Source organism: Podarcis gaigeae, assembly GCF_964106915.1.
Source record: "Podarcis gaigeae genome assembly, chromosome: 10".
NCBI lineage: Eukaryota > Metazoa > Chordata > Lepidosauria > Squamata > Lacertidae > Podarcis > Podarcis gaigeae.
Genome location: NC_139686.1, coordinates 69,411,574 through 69,437,977, shown reverse-complemented (window position 1 = coordinate 69,437,977; position 26,404 = coordinate 69,411,574). Strand labels below are relative to the sequence as shown.

The following is a 26,404-nucleotide window of genomic DNA, read 5'->3' as shown; positions in this document are numbered from 1 at the left end:
AAGTGTTTCAGGGAAACGTGTTGTAACTTTCATAGGTTGAAGACGGGACTCCACAGCGCCATCTGGTGTTGCAAATGTTATAATGCATATAAAATGATTTTTCTTTATTAATGTAGCTGAGTCCTTTGTTGGTCAATAACGGTTTACTGTGCATGTAAACCAGTCAGACCTTTAGATAGTAAAGAGGTATATAAACGGAAATAAAGAAAGAATAATAAAATAATCCGTTTTCACAGGTTGCTGGACATGTCATGCCTAAACCCTACAGTAGCCTATGCTGGGGAAAAACACCATTAAACAATTCCACTATCTTAGATTTCTATTATATGCTACAATGTAAAAAAAAATATAAAAAAATTCGGTCTTCATAATACAGGAGGTGCAGGTGTCCATGCTCAACTTCAACTGGTGTTCCTTGTGTGTCGTTTACTCCCCTCGCAACTTTCTGTACCAGTCACAGATATTGAATTTGATTTCAAAACAGATATAAAGTGATTCTCAATCATACAATGCATTAAAAAAAACATACAGGACAACCTCACTTTAGCATGAATCCAAGATTAAATGCAATGCAGTGTTAGCTGAAAATTGCAAGTCACTTGACAGCACCAGAATGATGAGTATCATTTTGTTATAGAATTAAGCTCAGCGGTGTGGCAAATGCTCCGTCATCCAATAATTCATAGCTCTCTGTTTCTATAAAGGCAACAGTTCTGCAGCTTGAAGCATGCAGCTGGTGTGAAAGAGGTTTCTGATGTGACCCAAACCACTGATGGCTGGAGAGAGCTTTTTTCCATTTCTACAGTACAGCCAAAAGAGAATGTATTTATGCAAGGTAGATACTGCACACACGTGTGTAGCTTCAGCACCTTGCCCTGCAAGTTCTCAATCAGACATTATAGAAGTCCACTAAGCAAAGGGGGGAGGCTTCAGACACTTATTTGAAATATTGCAGGTCTTTTGGCATGGTAAGGGCTTAGTGGTATAAATCATTGGCTGCGCTGGTGCCCACAGAGCCCATAAAGTGATATTTATTGCCTATGACAATCTTTGCCTGCCTATTGATTGCAGAACTTACCGTATTCTAGATTCTTCCAGAGTGGAATGAATCCAGTCTTTACTCTGGCAAAACGTTTTCACATGGAATCATCAATGCAGGCAAGGCAAACTCAGCCCTCCTGCTAGTTTGGGAGACAGAGGTTCTGTGTACACCTCGCCTTCTGTGATTGAAGCAACCCTTTCCTCAATCTACTCAAGTAATATGGAGCTTGGGGCATCACTATGGCTTCTTGAAATTTCTCTAAGACCAGGAGACTCACTTCTAGAATAATTGGCAAGTCCGTGGATTTCTTTTCAGCTGTATCCGAGGTGTAGGGATCCTCAGCACTGGTTCTCTGTGTGTATATGCTATTCTGCTTAAACAACGGAACTGGAGGTGTCACTGACAACAGATCTCAAGGGAACTGAGCCAAACACAAGACATTGGTCTTGGTAGCTTTAGAGGATTTCTCAAGATGACCAATTAAGAAGACTTTTGTACCTGCTTCTAGCACCATTGAAATTACTTCAGGATTCTGTGTGTTTTATGAGCGGCTATCTCTGAACGGACAGTGCCTTTTAAATGACATTTCCTTACGCCCCAGAAGAAGAAGAGTTTGGATTTGATATCCCGCCTTTCACTCCCCTTCAGGAGTCTCAACTTGGCTAACATTCTCCTTTCCCTTCCTCCCCCACAACAAACACTCTTTGTGAGGTGAGTGGGGCTGAGAGACTTCAGAGAAGTGTGACTGGCCCAAGGTCACCCAGCAGCTGCATGTGGAGGAGCGGGGAATCGAACCCGGTTCACCAGATTACGAGTCCACCACTCTCAACCACTACACCACACTGGCCCCAGACCTTCTTAAGTAAATATTGGGCACAAAGGATAGTCTCCAAAGTCACATTCTCCTCTCAACGAAGTCAGGCACAACATCTCCATCCAACTGAGCCATTTGCCCCCAAACTCCACACTTCTATAGTCTATATTGTGCCACAAAAAAACCAGAAGGCAGGGCTTTCCTGCTGCTTTCCCAGACAGAGTGTTCCCTAGATAAAGATTTTAAGACTAAAATAAGCTTGAAAGAGGCATAAAAAATATCCAGCTCTAAAGAGAAATAGACTTTTCACTCCAGTGTCAAAACAAAAAAACAAAGTTGGCAAGGCATTCTTGCTGCCCCTCAACTGACAACTAGCAGAAAAGGCATTTGACAGAAGCCACTTCAAGCTTCAAATCAGGAGTGACTGGTTCAAAACTGACAATGAGCCACCAACAGTGGTCCACCCTCCCCCCCCAGCAGCCCATACCCCTTCCTCCTTTACCTTCAGCACTTGAGTCCACTCTGTCTCCCATGTTATAACCACCCATTCTCCACCTTTCTTCATGCTTGGAGCCTTCATTGCTGTGGCTTGGTCCCGCCCCTTTAACTCCCTCTCCTTCTAGAAAGAAAACAACAGCTTTACTCATGCAACTGTCCATAGAAAAATGGTGGGAAAGTGAAGGTGGGTTGTGTTGCTTTGTTTTAAAGCAGGGGAAGGGAACCGTGGCAATATTGTTTGGTTTCTGTGCTAGGAGAAGAGTACTTCCATTCCTGCAGTGTAGAAAAACTGCTCTCCACTCCTTAACCCCTCTTAGTTCTGCATCTTCCCAGCTCTTTTTTCCTTCCTCTTCTCACTCCTTAGCATTGTTGTCTGCTTCTCCCTGCCCCTAACTTTGCCTGTTGTAAGCTCTGGTTCCACCTACTCCTAGCTCCACCTGCTAGTAGCTGCCCTGCCCTTCACTCCACCAGGCCCAAAAGATAGCCACCACTGTGTCAAAAGCTGTAGAACAATCCACAATTTGACTAATGGTAGTTGTGATATGTTTTCCTTCTCATGATGTATGTGTTTACCACAGAGAGAAGATCCCTGTGCAGCAAAACTCTGGAAGCTGCCCCAGAGTTCCTACCTCTCTTCTCCAGGCTAGATAAGCTTATTATTCTTTCCAATATTACATGACAGTGTATCTTTAGAGAAGGGAGCAATTTGCCAAAGTGCACTCTTGTCTGAATGTAATTGCAACAAGCAACAGTAAGAACTGGGTGGTTAGTGAAAAAATAGATGGTATTTACAAATCTGTTCTAATAGTGAATCTACAAATAACTAGACAGGATCTAGGAATGAAAGATAAGCAGCTTGGATTTTAAGTTTATTGTATTTTCTATTCCAATTTCTTAAAAGGTGGCCTTAGGACCAAGCTGTTTTGGCAGACAAATGCAAAAGGTACCCATGGAGAGGAAGTGAAAGGACTGGGCACACAAACAAGGTTGCTGCCATGTTCAAAGCACAGGGGGAGACCTTCATCATAGCACAAAATACACTCCTTAGTAAAATGGGTTTCAGGCAATTTCAGCGTTAAGATAACATCATTAAGAGCAGAACAGATTGTGCTTGGTCCCTGCTGTTTATAATTAACACGTTCTTTCCAAATACTCCAGGGTCTTGGGTAAATAGTCCTCAGCTCAGATCCATCCAGACCAACTAGTGTTTTCATCAGATCCCATGCTGAGCCAGCACCTGTTTTGGACAAATCCAATAGAGCCCAAAGTCTCCTCTCGCTGGATGGCTAAAGTAGATAGAGGAACACCAATTGCCTTAGTTGTCATCCCAGTGTCCAGATGGTCTTCACAGGAAGTCATACAAGTACTTTATGATGTCAAAGTTCACAGTCCTGTAAAACAACATAGTATGTCAGTTTACTTAAATCTCTACTCCTCTTTGGGAATGGCCAAGTCACCTGGTGCACCTTTGAACTGAGACCTCCATGGTAGTAAGATTGCAAAGTTTGAATTCTGAATGTAACAAGGCCTAGTTCTAAAATATTAAAGGTTGGAACACTGAGGTCGAGGCTCACAGACTTTCCTTCAAGCATTGCTTTTTCTACAGTAGAGGAACTGGTTGCTTGCCGTCATTCCACCGGCAGGTGAGGACCTTCTTGTTCCAACAATTTTTTGGGAACTGACTGCTTTTAATGAACAGCTGCTGCCGTGCTGCTTTTATTGTAATCACTTCTATGTTTAAACAGATTTTATATATGTACATAGTTTTAACTCTATTAATGTTTACTTGCTTTTATTGTATTTTCTGTTTTTTTGATGATCTTTATTATTATCTGTAATCATCATCATCATCCAACTCTCCACCCCATAGACAATACATCTTGTGATGGAGATGCTCCACATGTAGGGCTCTATGTGCCAAATCTTGATTGTATGCTTTGAGGGTGGAGGGAGGGAGAAAGGAGGAAGGGGGAAAGAATGCACAAATTAGGGTTCTGTGCATATGAGCCTCTATGTGATGCATCCAGATCATATAGAGTCAAAATGCTCCAGTTTTTAAATGTTTTTCGAAAGCCGAACATCTGATGAGGCTTCCGCTTGAGCGCATGAAGCTCTTGCAACCAATTGGAAGCCGCGCCTTGGTTGTCGAATGTTTCGGAAGCTGAATGGGCTCACAGAACAGATTACATTCGACATCCGAGGTTTGACTGTATATTGTTTCGGTGGTTTACAGCAGATACTTGCCCCAACTGCTACACCATTGGCCCAGATGAATGAATGAATGCACCTGAGTTGTCTCGTTACACAGCTTTCAAAGACTATCAAACATTTAAAGTTGCTCATTCTCAGCACTGAAGCTGTAAAACAAATTTAGCTCAAGAATAAAAGAGAGGTTTTTTTAAAAAAATTAAAAAGCAACTCTAGTAAACATGGCACACTGTTTGGAAATGCAAAGCGGCAATCTTGTCTGCTATTGAGCATTCTGTTATTCGTCCAAACCACCTGTTTCAGCATTATGTATGGCATAACTCCTTCATCTGTACTAATTTGCAGTCTGCATTCTTTCTTTCTTGACAGTAGTTGACCCATGCTTTTTAACTAAACTTGAACAATCCAAGAATACTCAATAGGACAGAAGATTTGAATGTATTTTTGTGCTTTGTTAGAATAAAGAATTATACACCAAGGGAGTAAAACATAGAATTCATTTTTCCTCCTTTCCAAATACATTCTGATGTATTGTATTAACATTCTTGCACTTAGATTTCCTTTTATATAAAAATGAGAAAAATTACAAGGTATGACAAAAATGAAACAATTTTAGAAATAATGTGTTTTGCATAAAGTAACTGAAATTGGAATTCTAAAGACTAATTGGATCTCTTATTTGCCAAGGGAGTTGGGTCTAGCTCATACACAATTTTCAAATCCATGCCTTTATTCATCATCTCTAAGAAAGTATGATACAGAGCACATGGAAGTGTCAAATATTATCTAGCCTATGACAATACTTAAAAGGTATGCACTTAATTAGCACATTATACATTTTAAAGATAAATGCCATCTCATGGTTAACATGTTAGACCTTCATTACAGAGGCTTAAAACTATATTCCCTGGCAAAGGTTAAGCTTGCTACACAAACACCGCAATCAATCATTTGGCCTAACTAGCACCAATAATGACTCCGTAAGATGTTTTGTCCAATTAACTGATATTTCATATGCTAGCCATTTGCACTAGTGTAGGAGAAACCTAACTGTATAAGAGAAGCAACTCCCCACTGAACTTCGCCACCAAGTCAAAAGCAACTCATTTTTGAAGATTAAGAACCCAGAAGATCATTTAAAAAATGAAAGAAAAACAAATCTCCATGTAGTCACACTGTTTTGAATCAGGACATAGCCTTAAAGGATCTACTACAAAGCAGTCGTACACTTTCCAATTTACATCAGTGGAGAGTATAGCTGCACCTAATCAGGACTGACCCCTCCACAGACAGTGAAAAGTATAAGCTACTGGAGGAGCCCTTCTGTTTCCAAAGAACTGGTACAGCAGAATGAAGGGTATGTTAGGAGGTAAAATAATAGAAAGCCTCTATGGCACAGTGGAGAAACCTATCGCCCTCCAATGTGGTTAGACCATCATCCTCGACCATTGCTAAGAGAAAGAGAAAACAGTCAATGATATAGAAACTTCACTAGTAATTTCAGTATAAGATGATTTCCCATAAACAGATCATTGCTCCTTTTTTTTTAACCCTTTCTACCCATCCACTACCTTTCCCTCAGTCCAAACAGGACGGCCTTTCTACTTCACTCTGCTTTGCTATTGCAAAAAGAAAACCACTGTTACATATTTACAAGATGTGATTCAAAATGGTTTTAATCTCTTGCTTCCAAAACAGGAAACAAAATCCAACCATAGACTAAGGACAATCCAAGGATATCCCTACTTAATGAAGTACCTCTTGAAGTACCCAAGAGATGCAGTATAAATACAATTTGTGGGTAATTTAAATTTGGGATAAGACATTTAAACATTGTTTCTGAAATCCTTTGGGATTTTTATTTTAAAAAATGAATTCTCGAAGTAATAAAAACATATTGGAAAGTAGATATTCTAGCATTCTGATTGAACATTATGCAAATCTTGCTCTTTTATTTTCTTCAAAGTCAAGTCTACATTTAAAGGGTTTCCAATGGTGAACCCTAAACTAATATAAATCGGGTGATTTTTCTATGTACAATTTCTCATTCTTAGCTAAGCTAATTTTGAATGAAGCGGAAGGGCTAATCATTTGTGGCAGGCAACAAATAAGAAAAGGGCTAGGAAAACAACATTCTGCCTAAACATTTCCTAAGCTTTGTACAGCATGAAAAATATTAGCAGACGCAGAGGAAAGAGGTATTCACTCCAAATGAAAGCTAAGTTTATAAATAAAAGTAAAGGGTAACTGCCATCACTGCAAAACCTACATCCTCATTTGAACATCATGGTAAGTCAGTTTGTCCTAAATCATTTCACGAACACCACTTTCGTGCTCGCACAGCTCAAACTAGCCATGCTATGTCTTGTTGTGTTGTATGAATATGGGCTGTGGTTTGTCTCAAACAAGGGTTGTGGTGGGGATCCTTTTGATACCCATCTCTCTTGAAAAGCTGCTTCATTTACTTGCAGAGACTCTTTAGCAACCCCTTAGTTGGTATCTGTAAGTGAAATGAAGCCTAAGAAATGTAAACTTCATTTGCTGACTTTCATTACTTTACTTCTCCTGCTCACTTCCTCTGTCTGTCATTCCCCTTACCTAATTTACACTACCATGTCCTTTAGACACGGCCCGGCCTCTTTATTTTATGACATTCCATAAAGCAAGGTGGCTAACTAGATATTGTGACCTCCAGAAATTGTTGGGCTCCAGGTTATCACCCTGGACAGAAAGTATCAGTTACAACCGCAGTGCTCTGTGTAAATGCAAATAAATGAGCAAACTCAATATAAATCCTGAATAGATCCTGAAGAGCAAGGATGAGGAATCTGGGGCCCTCCAAATATTGTTGGGACTCAGAACTTCCCCCAGCCCCAGACGGCATGGTGGGTGTTGCAGTCCTACAGCAATACAACAAGGTCACAAGGTCACTGGCCTATGGCAGGTGTGCACACCTTGTGCCCCACCAAGCTAAATGTATTCCGGCATCCATGTCATGGAGCTAAGGAAGGGAATACACCTTTGGCCTGCTTGTTGTTTTGCCAAGCACATGTCAGGCACAGCTACTGAGCTGTATTTTGCTTGGAAGGTCACCCAAATGGTGCATGTTTACACTTCACTTTACTGCTAGATTTACAATCACTTTCATTTACTTATTTTGCAGCCGGTTTTCATTCACTCTCAGCCATCCTAAGATGCACTTTCCTGTGAATGGCTGGGAAATATGTATCTATTTCCATTTTGAGAATTTGTTCAAGTAGCACAAGAAGGCCATGGACGCAGCTTACCTCGAAATGGATCTGATAAAATCTAGAGAAACACTGCATTTGTATCTTGGTCCATTGAGCTGGTCATCGTGGCCTACTAATGAGAGGAGCTGTAGCGTCACAAGGGAAGTGATCTAGAAAAAGAAAGTGGGGGGGGGGGGGAGAGAGAAACATTAATTGGCTTTACGTTAATCAGGGCAGCCATCACCACATTAACAACATACCTTTCCAACTGGCTAGCTGGTTTTACACAGTAAAGCACCTAAAGGTAAAGGTAAAGGTACCCCTGCCCGTACGGGCCAGTCTTGACAGACTCTGGGGTTGTGCGCCCATCTCACTCAAGAGGCCAGGGGCCAGCGCTGTCCAGAGACACTTCCGGGTCACGTGGCCAGCGTGACATCGCAGCTCTGGCGAGCCAGAGCCGCACACGGAAACGCCGTTTACCTTCCCACTGGTAAGCGGTCCCTATTTATCTACTTGCACCCGGAGGTGCTTTTGAACTGCTAGGTTGGCAGGCGCTGGGACCGAGCAGCGGGAGCGCACCCCGCCGCAGGGATTTGAACCGCCGACCTTTCGATCGGCAAGTCCTAGGCGCTGAGGCTTTAACCCACAGCGCCACCTGTGTCCCCAGTAAAGCACCTGCTCAGGTCTAAACCAAGTTTTAAGACTGGAGAGACAAAGATGGTCAGCAAATGTAAAACTCAATTAACTGAAACAAACAATAAAACACAGAATTGAATAAAACCCTAAGGAGTTAAAATTCTAGAGGCCTAGTTGTTCTAGCATTGTGGGCATCCTATGGCTTGGATGCCACAAGGAGGATTTTGTTGGCAAGAATGCCATTGCCCTGGCTGTGGCACAAACCAGCACTGTACTCTAAGCTGCCTCTCCCACAGCCTGTTATTACCTGTTCCCCTAGTTATAAGATGTAGGCCAGACTTCCTCAACCTCAGCCCTCCAGGTGTTTTTGGCCTACATCTCCCATGATCCCTAGCTAGCAGGACCAGTGGTCAGGGATGATGGGAATTGTAGTCTCAAAACATCTGGAGGGCCGAGGTTGAGGAAGCGTGATGAAGGCAAAGTCACACCAAGACAGAGGCATCATGTCCAATCAAAACTATTTGTCCTATTAGCTGGCATGGAGAAATGACTTGGTAAGTGTAATAATTTAGTAAGATATCAGAAAATTCTGTTTAAGAACTTACAGCTACAGTATAGCAGCTATAAGTTTTGCTTTCAGGTACAAACACCCTATGTCTCCTATCTTTTGTTTTGTTTTGAGCGTATTTCTTTTGTAGAAAACAGAAATGAAGCACATTTAGACATGTTAAAGTACAACTTGTTTTATTTTTTACAGTTAAGTGAGAAATTTGCTTTTCCACATTCGATAAAAGATTGCCAATTTCTTTATATTGTTTTTCTTCTTTTGGCAGTATCTTCTTACCATTTTTGTATTCCTTCAAACTGTAATCTAAACTGCCAAAATGAGAAATGTCAATAATGCCAAGTATTCAAATATATTGTCAGGGTCCCTTTCGCTTAGTTTGAGAAGAACCCCCATTATGTATTCCTAAAATTATGTTTGAAAATTCTCATTTTAAACCAGTCATTCATTCAGCTAATGGAAAATTATTTAGGATCAAAGAAGAGGTTTCTTTTAAGGAGATATATTAAGCCCACACGAATCGTCAGGGCTGGAATGAGACGCAGTTCAGCATGAAGAAGCAGAGCTCCATTGTCAGTAAAAATTTTTATTCAAGGAAACGGCATACAACTCAGCAACACTTCCCAGTGGGTCTTGCCCCTATGGAGCAGTTGCCAGGACTGAAGGTCTTCCAACCTTTCTAAGACTCCTCTTCACCTGGATGTTTCTCAAACTGTGTCTGCCCACATCTGACCTCTGTTCCGCTCTCCTCATTAACCTGCACCTTCTTGGAGACCAGGGAGGGAGGGAGCTGGTTACAGCAGGAGAGGGAGATTCCCTGGATTCTTTAGCAGTCTTTTGACCCCCATCCTCTGCTTCATCCCTGTCGAAGGCTCTTCCTGCTCACTAAACCCTGTTGCCCCTTCAGCATCTGGCACCTCCTCCCAATCTTCTCCCCTGACCTTTCCACAGTGTCCCACCACCAACCTCCGGCTCTGAGCTTTCCTCCTCTGGAGTTTCCCCAGCTGGTACTTCCCACCACTCCTTGTCATCCATCCAGTCCCTGACGCAGGGTGGGTTGTAACAGAACTTTATAGAACTTTTTTAATGGTTTGGAGGCAATAAACGGAAGCTAAATCAAAAGAGTGTCTGGTGCCTACTTTATAAGGTATGTTCCTAAAGTGGTTAAATGTTTTGCAGCTACACTCTTTAAAAGTATGTCTGAGGTGAAGGAGGTGGGCGCCAGGAATCTGAGTTCACTTGACTGTTTGGTTAGATCCGTAATGTGCAGAGGACTTGTCTCTTTTATGCACTCTTTGTTGGTAGACCTTCAGTCCCCACCCTGTTCCTCTGAAATCTGTTGGGGAGATGGATCTTCAAAGTGAATTGGATAACATGCTATGGGGGAAACTATGGCTTATTCCCCGTTTTAGATTCACATCCACAAATAGCAGAGAAAATTCCTTCAAAATAACCCATTGATGGTTCTTGACTCCAGTTCGTCTTGCACGAATATCGTATTAACTGCCATTTCTGAAATATAGTTTTCTCTCAATGTGTGCAGATTACATTGTTACAAAGACAAAATTAATTAAAGTGCTACAGATTATCTATTAACATATTTACATATAGTGGATCATGCTCAACAAAGTCTGACAACTGACCTAGATGAACGTTTTAAAATGGGGAGGGGAAGGCCACCAGGAAGATCAGATTAGTATGAGAACCAGCAACCTAAAATAAAATTGTGACTTATCCAATCCAAGAAAAGTGAGCTGCATTTAAGAGTAAATGGGACAAGTTAGTGACAGCTAATTTGAGTAACACTAAGGTCAACAGAGTATAAATATATCTAATTTCCTCCAGGCTTGTTCCATAGGGCTTGGAAACAGCAGTATTACCACACAGGTGGTACAAGGTCACCTCAACTTGGTCACCTCAACTTGGTCACCTCAACATTTTAGTGATGTTTCCACAAAGTGATTGTATGTGTGCATTATACTGTTCACCAATTAAACTGTTCAGATACTTTTACTAATGTAGGAATGTGTTGTACTCTGCTGGTTTTAGCTATATATAATCTTACAAGTCTGGATATTCACATTTTAAATTATTTTGCTTATTTACAGCAACAAATCTCTACAAGTTTACAAAATAATTGTCCACAGAACACAACTAATGATGTATGCCTAGTGCTTTAGAAAAGGAAAACAGACAGAAATGGGCCCAGACTGCTTTTCAGAAATTACTTTTACTACAGAAATTTTCCTGTATGCCTCCTAAATTTCATAGGGTTACTTTTTCTATTAAAAAAAGGTATTTCGAACCCCTAACGTTAAAGAGGAAAATTACTCTTCATTCACTCAGGCCCTTATTCAGTCAACGATGAAGCATAATGGAGTAATCTGTTATTACAACTGCTCTTTTACACCCCAGTGCACCATTATTGGCTAATCATTTTTGCAGGGTATGCTTGCAGCTGGCCTCTTACACTCTGCGACTACCGATGAAAATAGGTCATATTCCACAGCAGGAATGGCATGAGGCTCATAAAAGCTCCCAGCAAACACACCAGCTTAGATGACTTGGAGTTGGACCCATCTAAATATTATGGAGAATGCAGATTCAAAAATGACCTTGCTGTTGCATTACAAATGTGCCAGCCACTCTGTTAACAACAATTGGGGGGGGGGGACTGTGACAAATTTCCTCTTCTTTTCTCCAAATGCAGTAAAATGGAACAGAAGGTCAGTATTGTAAAATTGCTCCCTAAATCTTATGGCTATAAATCTGAAATGGTGTCAAACCTGGATATGAAATTTCTGATTAACGTTTTAAGCAGAACATGGTAGAGTAGATACAAAGACTTTGGCCATCGCTTACAGACAAGGTTACTTATCTGGGTAAACTGCAGCCCTAGTCACCTGGTTTGATTCATGCAATTCTGGAGTAATAAAAACTCAAGGTAATTCATACATGAAAAGTATCTCATGCCCTGTTCGTTCTCGCTCTCCCTCTCCCCCCCCCTCCAAACACACATACACCACCCACCCACCATGTTAATGAAGCAAAACAGTCTTTCCCCTTCTGAGCAAAACTGGTAGGTTTCTTTATCATTTGCTGTAATGGATGGAACTTCTCTGAAAGGTAGGAAAAAAGTAACACATCCCAATTAATGCCATATCTGTTTACCATGTTGAAGATTTATCATACTCCAAGCTTACCCAAAGGATTCTGCTCAGGATGCATTAAGTAATCATGTGCTGTCAAATCAACACAAAATCTCAAGCTTCACCTGTGACATTCTACCCCACAATAAGGGAGAAGGGTAAGAAAAAGGAGAAACGTGAGGCTGAGGTTCAAACCCAAACTCACTATGGATATAGTCCTGGAATGAGCAATTGAACATGCCCTCAGTAGCGAAAATACTGCATAAAATTAGTATGTGGTATTATCAGCAGCCATGTTCTTTCAGCTCTGCTTCTTGCACCCAAAGTTGGGCAGATCGGAATCCCATCTGAAGATTGGGGAACTAATCTCTGGGGAAAATCTATCTCAAAATTCAAGAGGAAATGACTTGGCTCAGAGAAAAAACATTGCACTACATTAGGAAAATGATAAATGCAACGTCAAACTAACTGTGCCCCTTGGTAGGGGAAATAAACTCCCAAAGTCTCAATTGTTACAGAGCTGTTTTTCCTTTGTGTCATATGCTATACTCACAGTATTTCATTGTCACTGTATACCATAACACACATCTATCTACAAGGACAGACTTGAAAATAGCTTTAAAATGGTATAACCCTAGAGATATATATATATATATATATATATATATATATATATATATATATACATGCAGGTTTTGGTGTCCTCGGGTGTCTTCCCGTGTAAAAGTTGGGGTGTCTAGGCGACGTTTCGACGAGGTCTCACTCGTCATCTTCAGGCTGGTGCTTTCGGCTTCTTGTTACTGGAACAGAGCGGGATCTCAATGTTTGAGTTCCTATAAATACTGTAGAGGGGGTGTGGTGTCTAGCCTCCAATGTTCTGGGCAGAGAGGAAGTTCCCAGGCTAGTGTGCCTTTTCTTCTTTTGTTCCTTAATTACTTGAGAGATACCTTGAGTGATTTCTTGAGTGATATCCTGAGTACCACTTAGGTGGGTCATTAGGTGTGGATTAGTTGCTAAAGTCTTTGTGTCTTGACCTCTTGAACTTTGTGAAGAGTTTTCCTGAGAAGATGGCTGTATTGCACTTAGTTGTGCTTTGGCTTGGCTTCGTGTATAGGGGCGAGCTGTGGTTTTGTGGCTTGTGTCAGCCAGATCTGTGTAGGGATTGCAGGGGGGTGCAGCATCCGGAGGTGCCACCATGGATTGGCTACTGGATGGTGTCAGTAATTCATCTGTGGAGAGGGTCTGGGTTTGGGTCTGGTGTGGTTGATTGGTGTTGGCGTTCTGTGTGCCTCTGGATCTGGTGTCAGTTTTTGTGGAGAGGGCTAATTTCCAGATGTCTGGCAAGCGGGATGTGTCGTCACGCTTGTTCATGTTGTGAGGGTGTTTCTCTATCTCGATGGCTTCCATGATTATTCTCTTGTGGTGATGTTCCGTGTTAAAGAGCAATTTGGAATCTGCAAAATTAATTTCGTGTCCTGTTTCTTTCATGTGTTGGAAAAGAGAGGAAGTTTTTTCTTCTTTTTTGACGGCATTCTTGTGTTCTGCGATACGTGCATTTATTCGTCTGTTTGTTTGTCCAATGTACGTGGCTGGGCAGACTTTGCAGGGTATTTCATAGATCCCTTGGTTTTCCAACTGGATTTTATCCTTGGGGTTTCCAACTGGATTTTATCCTTGACGTCCTAATCTACAAAAAACCTGATGGCTCCCTAGGACACACTATCTACCGGAAAAAAACACACACCAACCGCTACTTACATGCACAATCACACCACCACCCTGCACAAATAAACTCCGTAGCCAAGACTCTCATCTCCAGAACCAAACGCCTGGCTGACAAAGACCACTTGACAACTGAGTTACAGAATCTCTCAAATGTGTTAATTGCCAATGGATACCAGCAAAACAGCAAAACAGGATTACGAAGCTAATCCAAAAGGAAACACCCCCCAAAAACCAAGACACAGAAGAAAACAATGGCATGGCCCTCCTTCCTTATATCAAGGGCACTACAGATAAAATTAGCAAAATCCTCCATAAACACAATATCAAAACAGCCTTTTGCACCAACCAAAAAATAGCCAATATCCTCAGAAACCCCAAGGATAAAATCCAGTTGGAAAACCAAGGGATCTATGAAATACCCTGCAAAGTCTGCCCAGCCACGTACATTGGACAAACAAACAGACGAATAAATGCACGTATCGCAGAACACAAGAATGCCGTCAAAAAAGAAGAAAAAACTTCCTCTCTTTTCCAACACATGAAAGAAACAGGACACGAAATTAATTTTGCAGATTCCAAATTGCTCTTTAACACGGAACATCACCACAAGAGAATAATCATGGAAGCCATCGAGATAGAGAAACACCCTCACAACATGAACAAGCGTGACGACACATCCCGCTTGCCAGACATCTGGAAATTAGCCCTCTCCACAAAAACTGACACCAGATCCAGAGGCACACAGAACGCCAACACCAATCAACCACACCAGACCCAAACCCAGACCCTCTCCACAGATGAATTACTGACACCATCCAGTAGCCAATCCATGGTGGCACCTCCGGATGCTGCACCCCCCTGCAATCCCTACACAGATCTGGCTGACACAAGCCACAAAACCACAGCTCGCCCCTATACACGAAGCCAAGCCAAAGCACAACTAAGTGCAATACAGCCATCTTCTCAGGAAAACTCTTCACAAAGTTCAAGAGGTCAAGACACAAAGACTTTAGCAACTAATCCACACCTAATGACCCACCTAAGTGGTACTCAGGATATCACTCAAGAAATCACTCAAGGTATCTCTCAAGTAATTAAGGAACAAAAGAAGAAAAGGCACACTAGCCTGGGAACTTCCTCTCTGCCCAGAACATTGGAGGCTAGACACCACACCCCCTCTACAGTATTTATAGGAACTCAAACATTGAGATCCCGCTCTGTTCCAGTAACAAGAAGCCGAAAGCACCAGCCTGAAGATGACGAGTGAGACCTCGTCGAAACGTCGCCTAGACACCCCAACTTTTACACGGGAAGACACCCGAGGACACCAAAACCTGCATTCCTGTACCCGTGAAAATCTACGAAAGCAAATATATATACATATATATACATACACACACACACATATATATATATATATATATATATATATATATATATATATATGTTTAAAATAAAGAATCTTTAAGCAGCAAATAACTAGAATATTATACACTTAATATATAGAGATTTCTCATTCATGAAATGCAAGTATGAGAAACATGCCTTAAGGAGGGAAAGAAAATAGTGTTGGGACTACTAATGAAAGAAGAGGCACTGGCTTGCACAATAAATGGCTGTTGAGTTTTCAATTGGAAATGTAATCCAGTCAAATAACCACTGTGGAAGAAAAATTATAGGCAGAGGTGCTTCGTGTTCATTGCCAGCATGAAAATCCAACATTACTTGGCGAGCATAAAAGAGTGAACAGCTGAAAAGGCCTGGTTTCATATCTAACAAACAAATACAGATAAACAAATTTGGGTATGCATTGATGAAAATACAGGGAATGTAGTTTAAGCTCCTGGCTTGTTCACATCTAGTAACCATGGTTTCCTAGTTTTGACCTAACTAGAAACTATGATTAATGGAAGATTTGTTGGCTTATTACAGTGTATGAAGGGAGGACAGAAGAAGCAGCACGAAGACTGAGAATGGGCAAAAACTGTCCAAACCAGACCTAAGTCATCACATAAACTTTGCAAGGGGCTTCCAGAGAAGAAAATCAAACAATTATTTGTGCTGGTTGTAGTTTACTGTTATATCTCAAAGCACAAACCACAGTTACTGCTGTTGGTCTGTTATGAAAGATGGTACTATAGAGAGAAGACTTGCTCATTCTCAAGAGACAGGAGTGGGGTTGTGAAGCTAGGTGCTGAACAGATGGAAAAACAAATCGAGGCAAGCAGCTTTAAACCATGGCTTGGCATGAAATCTGCATACAGCCACCGTTAAATACTGATACAACAAAAGTATGGACATGAGCCATGGTTGATATCACAAAACTCCTATGCTCTAGATTTTACATTCTCTAATGTTCACACATAGTTTTAGTTCTTTAATATATCATTCCTTTATCTGCCACATTTGAATCCTGGGAAAACAAATAAATACATCACAGATTATTGCTTTTTTCAAAAAGATAAAAGAGAAGAGGGAGCTGGCTGACTGACAGGGGAGCTATACATAACTTAAGTGAAGAATGGCATTGGGAGACCTATAAATAAGGTACAGAGTTACAAGCACAGAGCAACTGTCTGATATTCTATAATAAAATACAAACAACAGAAAAGTTGTGTGGTCACTTAAGGCAGATATCTCCAACGTTTTCAGACCCAGAACTCACTTTTAACCCAAACATACATTTGGGGACTCATTTCTTAATCATTTACCATATACCATATTTTTTGCTCTATAAGACTCACTTTTTCCCTCCTAAAAAGTAAGGGGAAATGTGTGTGCGTCTTATGGAGCGAATTCAGGCTGTGCAGGTATTCCAGAAGCCAGAACAGCAAGAGGGATTGCTGCTTTCACTGTGCAGCGATCCCTCTTGCTGTTCTGGCTTCTGAGATTCAGAATATTTTTTTCTTGTTTTCCTCCTCCAAAAACTAGGCGCGTCTTGTGGTCTGGTGCGTCTTATAGAGCAAAAAATACGGTATGTGCACAGTGGTAGGGCTCCTGTTGCAACCCACCTTGGATCAGGCCACAACACTTTGGATCAGACTGAGACCCACCAGTTGAAGACCAACAATTTAAGGCAAATCACTGTCACAAGATCTCTTATGGAGCAGCCCACAAACCCCAGAACAGACATGAAACACGCAGAAAGCAGAAGCAAACTTCTGTTGCCTAAAGAGCACGTAACTCCGTTTGATGAAAGGAAGTGAATGAAAGCATATGTCACAGGGGAAGACATAGACTGAACACCATTGGGAACAATATGGTACCAGCATGAAATAACAGTTGATTCAACCTGAGGTTTTAAAATTTCTTAGGTGTATCTCGGTCATATTATGCACTTGTCTAATTCCAAAGGTTAAAAACATCTTTTTAGACTTAATTGCAACATGATTCTGTGCCCCCAAGACATACTGAAACATACTCTACAGTGAATATCACGTCTTCAGTGTTTTCAGTCATTCTACACTATCTTAAAACTCTCAACTGTTTGCAGTGTCATCTATGTTCAGCTTTTATTACTCTTTAAAAAGCAGTGCAAAATTAGTCTTTTGGCTGCATTTGTACAAAACCCACTGCTGCTGGTACTTAAGTTCATACAGATGTTAAAACCACTAATATGTAGCAAAAAGCACTTTGAAAACCAGATGTCATTTTGAAAACACATTTCAGACAGAATGTGCAGAACTAGCCTCTTGGAATTAAATTCAATGATGCTTGCACAAATTATGTTGGCATAAAAATCCACTTATGTAGTGAGCAGCAAAGCTAACCTATGCTGGGGCGGGGGTGGTACTGTTTCTCTAAAAACAAAAAGATGTTTTTTAAATATATAGTTTTTTCTCACAATCACTGGTGAGGCATCCTACAGATTAAGAAATATGGAACAGGTAAGAAAATACCTTATATAAAAGGCTAAGATCTGTCAGTAAAGCAACACTTAAAGATTACTTTGAATCTTGAGTTCTTAGTAATTCAAACCCCTGAATACTTAAATACAAGGCTGCAATCCTATACCTCAGGTTGATCGCTCAACAACTCCTGGCAATGATAATGGGTAGATCACAGCTGATCTTTTTATACCCTGAGTAGATCACAGTATCTTGGGAGCTGGACATGCCTGCTATACCTATATTCTATCTGAGAATAAGCTCTGTTGAAAATGCTTCCTTCTGAGCAGACATATGTAGAACTGCACTGATAAATCTGATAACACACACAACTTTAATGAGGACTGCAAAATATTCTGTCAAGTGCAAGATGTGCCACAGAGGGTGTGTGGGTACTGGAAAGGAGTAAACTCCTCTCCCTTGCAGGTACCTCCCCATTTCCAGTTGATGGCATCTAAGCCATGATGGCATCTAAGCTGTGGAACAAATAACTGCAAAGGAAGAAAACATCTCAACGCAATGTATATTCCTCTCTGCTTAGAGGTGCATGCGAGGAGGCAAAAGGAGAGGAAAGAATGTCATTTAATACACAGCACCATCCCCAGAGTACAGGAAAGTACCTCTACCCCAGCCTTTCCCAACCTGTGGGTCCCAGATGTTGTTGAACTACAACTCCCATCACCCCTAGCTAGCAAGGCCAGAGCTCAGGGATGATGGGAGTTGTAGTCCAACAACATCTGGGGACCCACAGGTTGAGAACCACTGCTCTACCCAGACCTTGAAACTCAGGCTTAGCTACTTGATATTAAATAGAATAAAAAAAGTTGTGTACGTGCCATCTATCTGTCAACTATGACTCTAGAAATAATTTGGCCATAACAGCGATATAAGATGCTCTGAAAATGCAACAGTAATGTGCCCTACTCTAGTCCTCTGACAACACACTGTCAAAGGGCAAGTCATGACACACAAAAAAACCCCTATCTGAAGCTTCAAACACCATACAGAGAAAGATCTTGGGAATCCAAGATTGTTTCAGGTAATTTGTTATTCTCACATAGGCATACAAAACAGCGGGGGGGGGGGGCACACACTTTCCAGTAATTGTACTATTCATTAAAAAGTGTGGTAAACAATATTCATCCAATTACTAGCCAAGAGGTGGGCTTAAGAACTGGACTGAAACCACGCTGAGTTTCCTTTACGGCGTTAAAGGAAAATATTATGAAAATGGTATATAGATGATACATTACACCGGTTAAGATAGCAAAAATGTTCAAAACATGTAATAAGTGTTGGAAATGTAAAGAAAAAGAAGGATCATTCTTTCATATGTGGTGGGAATGTAAGAAGGTTAAGGATCACAAGTTCATCGAGGACTGGGGAAAGTTTACGGATTATCTGAAAAACATATGTGATGAACAGACAACGTTAGTTGGTTTTAAAGAGGCTTTGTGATAGTTAAAGGTGTATTGTAAAAAGAAATAGAGATGAAAGGATAATATTAACTGGCAATATAATATATCAAAAATGCGTAACAAATAGAAAATATGGATGATTGGTGGAGCTGGTGGAAATACAAAAACTGGAAATTTGAGAACATGGTTGTGTTGATCAATTTGTAAAAGAAAATTTAATAAAAACTTATTATAAAAAAAAGAAGAAACCACGCTGAGTTTCATTTACCGGTTCACGGTCAAAGATGTCAGACTGACTCAATCTGTTAAAGTTTAATCAAACCTCCACTAGTGTTTTGCCTGATTTTTATGAATTACTAATTTGTAAAGTTGTCAATTGTCTTCCAGTATCCCCTACTACTATTTTTCATTTTCTCTCTCTGTAAAGTATCACCATTATGGAAACAGTACTAAACTTTGTCATTTTTAAAATCATAAATATCATCTCCTTTTTCACCTATTAATGAAACCTTTCCTTTCCACATTATATCTTCAGACACTGAAAATTGAGAAGAAAGCCCAATTTTCATAACATTTTCAGATAGTTAATATTAACTCATCCAGATTCATATTCTGCACCTGCTTATATATTCTCACTGATTCATATGAGGCTTATATATTTCTTTTAGATTTGTTGTTTAATATTTATTTTATTCTTATTCTGCTCTTATGTAGGGTTCCCAGTGGTCTCACATCCAGATTACTGATCCACATCTCTTAGCTTTAGTAATGTTAATGCTTAACTGTTTCTAGAATCCAGTTATTGGGACGGTATACATTTTTTCTGTGCCGATGTCTTTAACGCTACAGAACTTGATGGGGTGAGCTCCTGTTGCTCAGTCCCTGCTCCTGCCAACCTAGCAGTTCGAAAGCACGTCAAAGGGCAAGTAGATAAATAGGTACCGCTCCGGCGGGAAGGTGCGCTGCTCTGGTTTGCCAGAAGCAGCTTAGTCATGCCGGCCACACGACCCGGAAGCTGTACGCTGGCTCCCCCGGCCAATAAAGCGAGATGAGCACCGCAACCCTAGAGTCGGCCACGACTGGACCTAATGGTCAGGGGTCCCTTTACCTTTACATATATCAAGGTAGTATTGGGATTCCACTATTTATGGAGGCTGGAAAAAGCAACCACTGTTGTGGAAATGGCTGTTGGATTTGAAATGGCTTCTGCACACTAGGGTGACACATTTTGGCATGTTTAGCTTCCAATATGGAAGGACGAGAAAAGCTACATATCCCTCTTTGATTCAAATATTAGATGTAACATGCCATCATGAATAGCTATACATGTTTAAACTTTAGAGTTTTACTCTTAAGTGGAGCAGAGTGCTTTTAAGTTCAATTTCAGGCCATGGTTTATTTTAGAATTTTCACCTAGCCTCTAACTGAATGCAATGATGCATCCCCTAGTAATTATACCACATACATTCTTTAAAGCACGGACATATTGACATCATTAGAAGACTATAGAAAACTGGATATGCTTCTCAATATTAGGTCTTCATCAGCACACTTCTAAACAAAATTACATTTGTGCAAAAATAAGCTTAGCGTATACAGCTTTCATTTTCTAAATGGTGTTAGAAGCATGTGTTAATTGCTGTCTATTTTAAATGTATGATAATTAAATGTTGAAAGGGTATTGATCCAATCTGGCACAGGGAGGCAAGATATTAACAAGGCCTAATTACCCAATACCACCCACACACCAACAAGAGCTGGCTGCTTATGTGTTTTGAAATACAGATTTTTAAAATGCTGTATCACAGGAAGACACACACACAACGTGTGGGAGCTTTGTTTAAAATGTGACACTTCAACATAGAAAGAACTACCATGTGCTATTTCCTCTCTCAATATTTCCAAAACAAATTAAAAATAGGAAAAATGTTTTTGTTCATACAGCATCCCTAATATTTTCCTATTGATCAGCATACACTGATTATGTGTACATATACATTAGATTATGTGCACATAAGTTAGTTATGTATGTATGACTATCCAAAAAAGAAACAAAGAGGAAAAAATTAAGAACCAATGTGATCCAGACAGACAACTGGAGAATTAAATTGCTGGTTGACGTGCAGCTTAGCCAAAGTTTGCTTGGGTTGGTCAACTGCAGGTCGGACTGCAAAATGGCAATGATCCACCCAGTTCTTAAGTAAAATCATATTTTAAAAGATGCTGTTTACATGCATGTAAAATAGAAGAGAAACTGAAGGAGAAAACATTTTTCCTAGAGTTGCTTTTTTTAAAGGAGGCACCCACCAAAGTTCGTTAAGACCTCCCGAATCCTAGAAGAAGCATTATCTCAAACCATTACAAAACCATCAGAATTCCCAATATGACTTGTGAAAGTGCACGTTTCTATGGAGATAGGCAGAGCTGTAGAAGCCAGAGACACATAATTAAACTGAATTCCAGATAATTAGCATGTTGCATCCAAAACATCAGGAGTCCTGTAGGCACCTAACATTTTGACACGAGTTATCATAGGTTACATATTATGAGAATTAAGGTCCAATTCTGGACAACTCTCACTGAAATGTGTGTAGGTAGCATGCAGCAGTAGTTCTTGGTGCATTAGTCTCCTAAAGCTACCTGGCTTTATCCACAAAGAGCTCCAAGGCAAGGATTACTGTGTGTACTTCCCTAGTGTGTGGGAACCTATACCCCTACCATGTCTGGTCTACTCCATCTCCTAGCACTGCTTACCCTTCATGCTTAATGTACTTTATAATTAATAATAATAATAATAATAATAATAATAATAATAATAATAATAATTTATTTATACCCCACCCATCTGGCTGAGTTTCCCCAGCCACTCTGGGCGAATCTCAATCGAGTATTAAAAACAATACAGCATTAAATATTAAAAACTTCCCTAAACAGGGCTGCCTTCAGATGTCTTTTAAAAATAGGATAGTTGCTTATTTCCTTGACATCTGATGGGAGGGTGTTCAAAATGAACAAAAACTTTTTACCTCTTCATTTTACTCCCATGCATAGGAAGAAAAATACTCCAGCCAAACTTGCAGAGTGTTTTAAATATGCTGGCAAGGACTATTCTTCATCAGCAACCACCACAAAATTGTTTGGCCCTGAAACACACACAAGGCAAGAGCAAATAAATGCTTTAAGGCCTGGAACTTGGTTGGGACTCCAAACTAAGATTTAGTGTTTCACTTGCCAATCTGGGCATGAAATTCCTTTTCAAGGGAGTCTCCTGGGTGCAAAGAGATATGCTTGGGCATAATTCTCATTAAATAATTATTTTTTATCAGAGAGCAGCAGAAAAACATTGTGTCAAGTAGATTCACCAAAATGAAGTTCAGATTATGACAGAAGTCGGACAACCAAGAAGATACTGGAAGATGCAAGTTCTGTCAAGGCCAAATGGCCACAAGCCTGAGCCTATGTATTTTAATGAAGTCTGTGCCATCCTAAACCCTAGGGAAGTGATACCTGCATGTAGTGTTTTTCCTTATAACTGGAAAAAACGGACTTGGTGAGCCCACCTTGTTACAATCAGCAAGAGCAAGGGGTATAGGAACTAGACATTTCTTAAGGTGCACATGTATTCTGCAGGGGGTTCACATTAATAGCAACCACTTCTAAAGTAATAACCACCTTCCGTGATGTAAAGCTCTTGGTCCCGCTTGTACTAATTAGCCATGAAATTTTAATAGCAGTTTAACCTCCTCATCTCCTTAAATACACAAACACAGTACATAATTGGAAGACAATTGAGAATAGCCTCTCAAATGAAAGCCTGTTGAAAAGCAATCTACTTGCTATCAGTTGTCCACCATTCCATTTATTTATTTTTTTGCAAAAGCAGGTTATTGCTATCACATAGAGGCACGAAACTCAACCAGCACTTCATTTCAACAGTTGCTATTCTTCAGGTGCTACTTCATTTGTTGGGATTCCATCTGTTTAGAACACATTCCCCTTCAAAAAGAATACTTTATGAATGCTCATCAAGTCTAACATATGTAATGTATGCATTTCTCCATCTTAAATGTCAATAAATCAATAAATCTCTCCTAAAATTCTACCGTAGGCATCCGTTTCCTGTATTTCCCAATTGACTTGATCTTCATATTCCATGCCCACTAACTTCTGCAAAGCACCATACAAACTGAGTTTGTGACTTTACCCCTTATTTCCAGACCAACCGTGCCTTACAAAGATGTCTGCAAGTGTGACATTAACCCCGCCACGTGGAAATCCCTTGCAGATGACCATCGTGTCTGCAGGCAGTCATTCATTCATTCAATTTCTATGCAGCTTTTCACTCACACGAGTCAGTTACCAGAGGAGGAATGACCGCTGGGAAGAGTGCAGAAAGAACAAACTTCATGGTATACCTGCATGAGCATAACAGGACACCTTTATCTGTCCTAGCTGTAAGAAAACATGTCTCTCCCGTACTGGACTCTCAACTACAATAGGCGCTGTAACTAACACTTCACCTCCAAAGCTGCAGTCGTCCACTCTCTCCACTGCACTGACATTCCAATTATGACTCAAATCCCCACATGCACAAGTGGGGGGAGGGGAATTAAATGAGATAAGTACTTTGTTCATGTTCTCTTTCCTGAGCGCTTCTGTAGAACATGTGAAATGGTTCATAATGGCTAGCAGAACAGAAATAGTAAAAAATGCAGCGTGGCCTTAGTAAAGTATGTCTTTCAGGAATGTAGCCCTGAAACACTTATTGCAAAGCTTTCTCCCTCCCCCCTGCTCAATCACAAGGTTGCTTGATGCTATTTTAATTTGCACTTCCGGATGTAGTAATGTGGTTATTTTCCTCACCATGTAACTAAGGCAAAATTCATGCAAAGAATATAAAGTATGGAACAATAAAGTAGAAATACATATGAATATTCACTGAAACTTCAGTCTAGCAGTTTATTATAGGCCTGGAATCCAGCTGTGCTTATATCTACTTATATACTTGCTGACTATAAAATAGTCAACATGTGGGCACATCTGAAAAGATTGTGTTGCAGAGCAGCAACCAATTCACATTTAAATCTTGAATGCTATATGGGACACATTCCCTGGCAGTCATTCTTCAGACACCTGTAAATGCTTTGTTTGTGCACAAGACATGCAGAAAAACAAGAATTTGTTTAATTTGGACACTTCTGAGTTTTAAAGAGACACTCCAAAAAGCAATGAAGTTTTTCTGAAACTTCTAGTATTTTTTCCTTTTTATTATATTAACAATTATACTATTTTAAAAAACCAAGCAGAAAACTGCTATATTTATATAGCAATTTTTTGCATATCTCGTTTTTTTCTGAAGAAACAGGAAAAGAACACCTATGGTGTTAATTCAATGCATTTATAAATATGTTTGGAGAATGATGAGTTATGTAGTTCTATTTAAGATATTCAGATCGTGGGTTGTTAGTTCCCATTAAGAATGAAGATATGCACAAAGCGGAGACCCATCAAGAAAAACCGCAGGCAGAGTGAGCCTGCGGCCGTGGGACTCGGCGGGCGCCTGGAGCCCCCCCAGAAGCGGGGAAGGAGCCTCGTAAGAGGCTCCGGAACGTGAAAGGGGGAGCGGCGCTGTGAGTTCATCGCTCTTTTCGTGGAAGCAAAGCCGCGCTGCTGCTGCTGATGAGCGCTGACCTTTCTTCTTGAAATTATCGGAATTGGAGCAACATACCCGTGAGTAAGGGTCCTAAATTTTTCAACTAAACTGAAGAAATTCGGCCGAAAGCGGGAGGCGAGTAACAGGAAGTCCGCCTCCCGACTCTGCTAATTAGATCAAAGCAAGGGCTCGGAAACGAGCTGAAGCATTTAAAAAGGGATTGTAAAAGTGGAAGAAAGGGTGCATTGAGAGACTCTGTATTTTGAAGATAAAAAGGAAAGAACTGTGGGTTGTATAGACTTTTATTCTTTAGAACTATCCTCCAATTTCTGGGCTAAACGGGGCTGAAAGAGATAACCCCGTCACCGGGCTGCCAGTGCATAGAAAAAGAACTGTCAAACTGCTGTCAAACTGACGACATTGTTGCAGAGATCGAAATTGTTGCATAGACTGAGATACTAACATTAAACATTGTTGCATGGATCTGTATCGATACTTTATGGCTGGATTTTAAGAGATTAGAAGTTCTGGAAACCTTCCTTTTGTGTTTGGGAATTACAAAACTCAATATGGGGAATTGAGGAACTTCAATGGCGGAAAATAGTTCCTTTCTTTTTTGAAGCTTTGAAATACTCCCCCTATAGGACTGTGGAAATATAGTTGCATGGGAACTGAGCTTTATTGAAACTTTTTGTGGTTCTCTTTATTTATATTTGGGACTTGTTTTTCCCATGGGACAAAAGACCATCTGACCTTGAACAGAGGCAGGTGTGGAATGAGCGGCACAGGGAGAACAAGAGCAGCTAAAGCTAAAGATAAAGAAAAAGAGAAAAAATCTGGGCAACTTTTGCAAACAACTTTAACTCATCACCGCAGATCATCTGTCCCAACTGTGCTGACAGCACAGGAGGTGGAACTAGTGCAGCCTGCTGCAGAAGACATGGCAACTGGAGGATCTGAAACAGTTTTAAAACAAATTTTGGAACAATTGGCAGTCTTAAACCAAAAAGTGGACAATCAAACATCAAAGATTGACCAAGCTACATCCTCTATTGGCAAATTAACTGAACAGGTTTCGCAGCACACTCAGGCAATTGAGAAATTGCAAGGAGCTACGGCAGAAAACTTTAAATTAGCTGTGGAAGCCAACCAAAAAGCAGAACAGGCGAACTTAAAGGTGGATGAAATTAAAGGAGAGGTAAGACCTTTGAGAAGGCAGGTAGGGGAACAACAAGCTTACCTGGCATTGGTCGAATTGAAAAGTAAAGATAGTAATCTCAGGATAAGGGCTATCCCGGAATTGGAACAAAATAATCTAGAGGGATTTTTGACACTTTTGTTCTCCAAATTCTGGGGAATTGAGGAAGAAAAGGACTTTAAAATTGTGACAGCCTTTAGACTGGGAAAATCAGTAAAGAAAGATAAGCCCAGAGACTGTTTGGTTGCTCTGAGATCAAGAGAAGAAAGGGATAAGATACTAGGCCTACATTTTAAGAAATCTTTGGAGGTAGAAGGTAAAAGGGCCGAAATTTACAGAGATATACCCAAATATCTCTTGGAACTTAGGACTACCTATATA

General features: G+C 40.5%; 1 protein-coding gene across 2 annotated transcripts in view; it reads right to left on the bottom strand.

Moving 5' to 3' along the window:
• Positions 1–3,210: 3,210 nt before the first annotated feature.
• The window catches only part of ORC5 (origin recognition complex subunit 5), a 79,233-nt gene continuing 56,039 nt past the window's right edge, over positions 3,211–26,404 (bottom strand). For both annotated transcript variants that reach the window (XM_083701580.1, XM_083701581.1), the window contains exons 14-15: positions 7,850–7,962; positions 3,211–3,745 (exon numbers count right to left, since the gene is read on the bottom strand). In XM_083701580.1, coding sequence (XP_083557706.1) covers positions 3,700–3,745; positions 7,850–7,962 — 159 coding nt within the window. In that variant the 3' untranslated portion in view covers positions 3,211–3,699. The remainder of the gene's footprint in view (positions 3,746–7,849; positions 7,963–26,404) is intronic.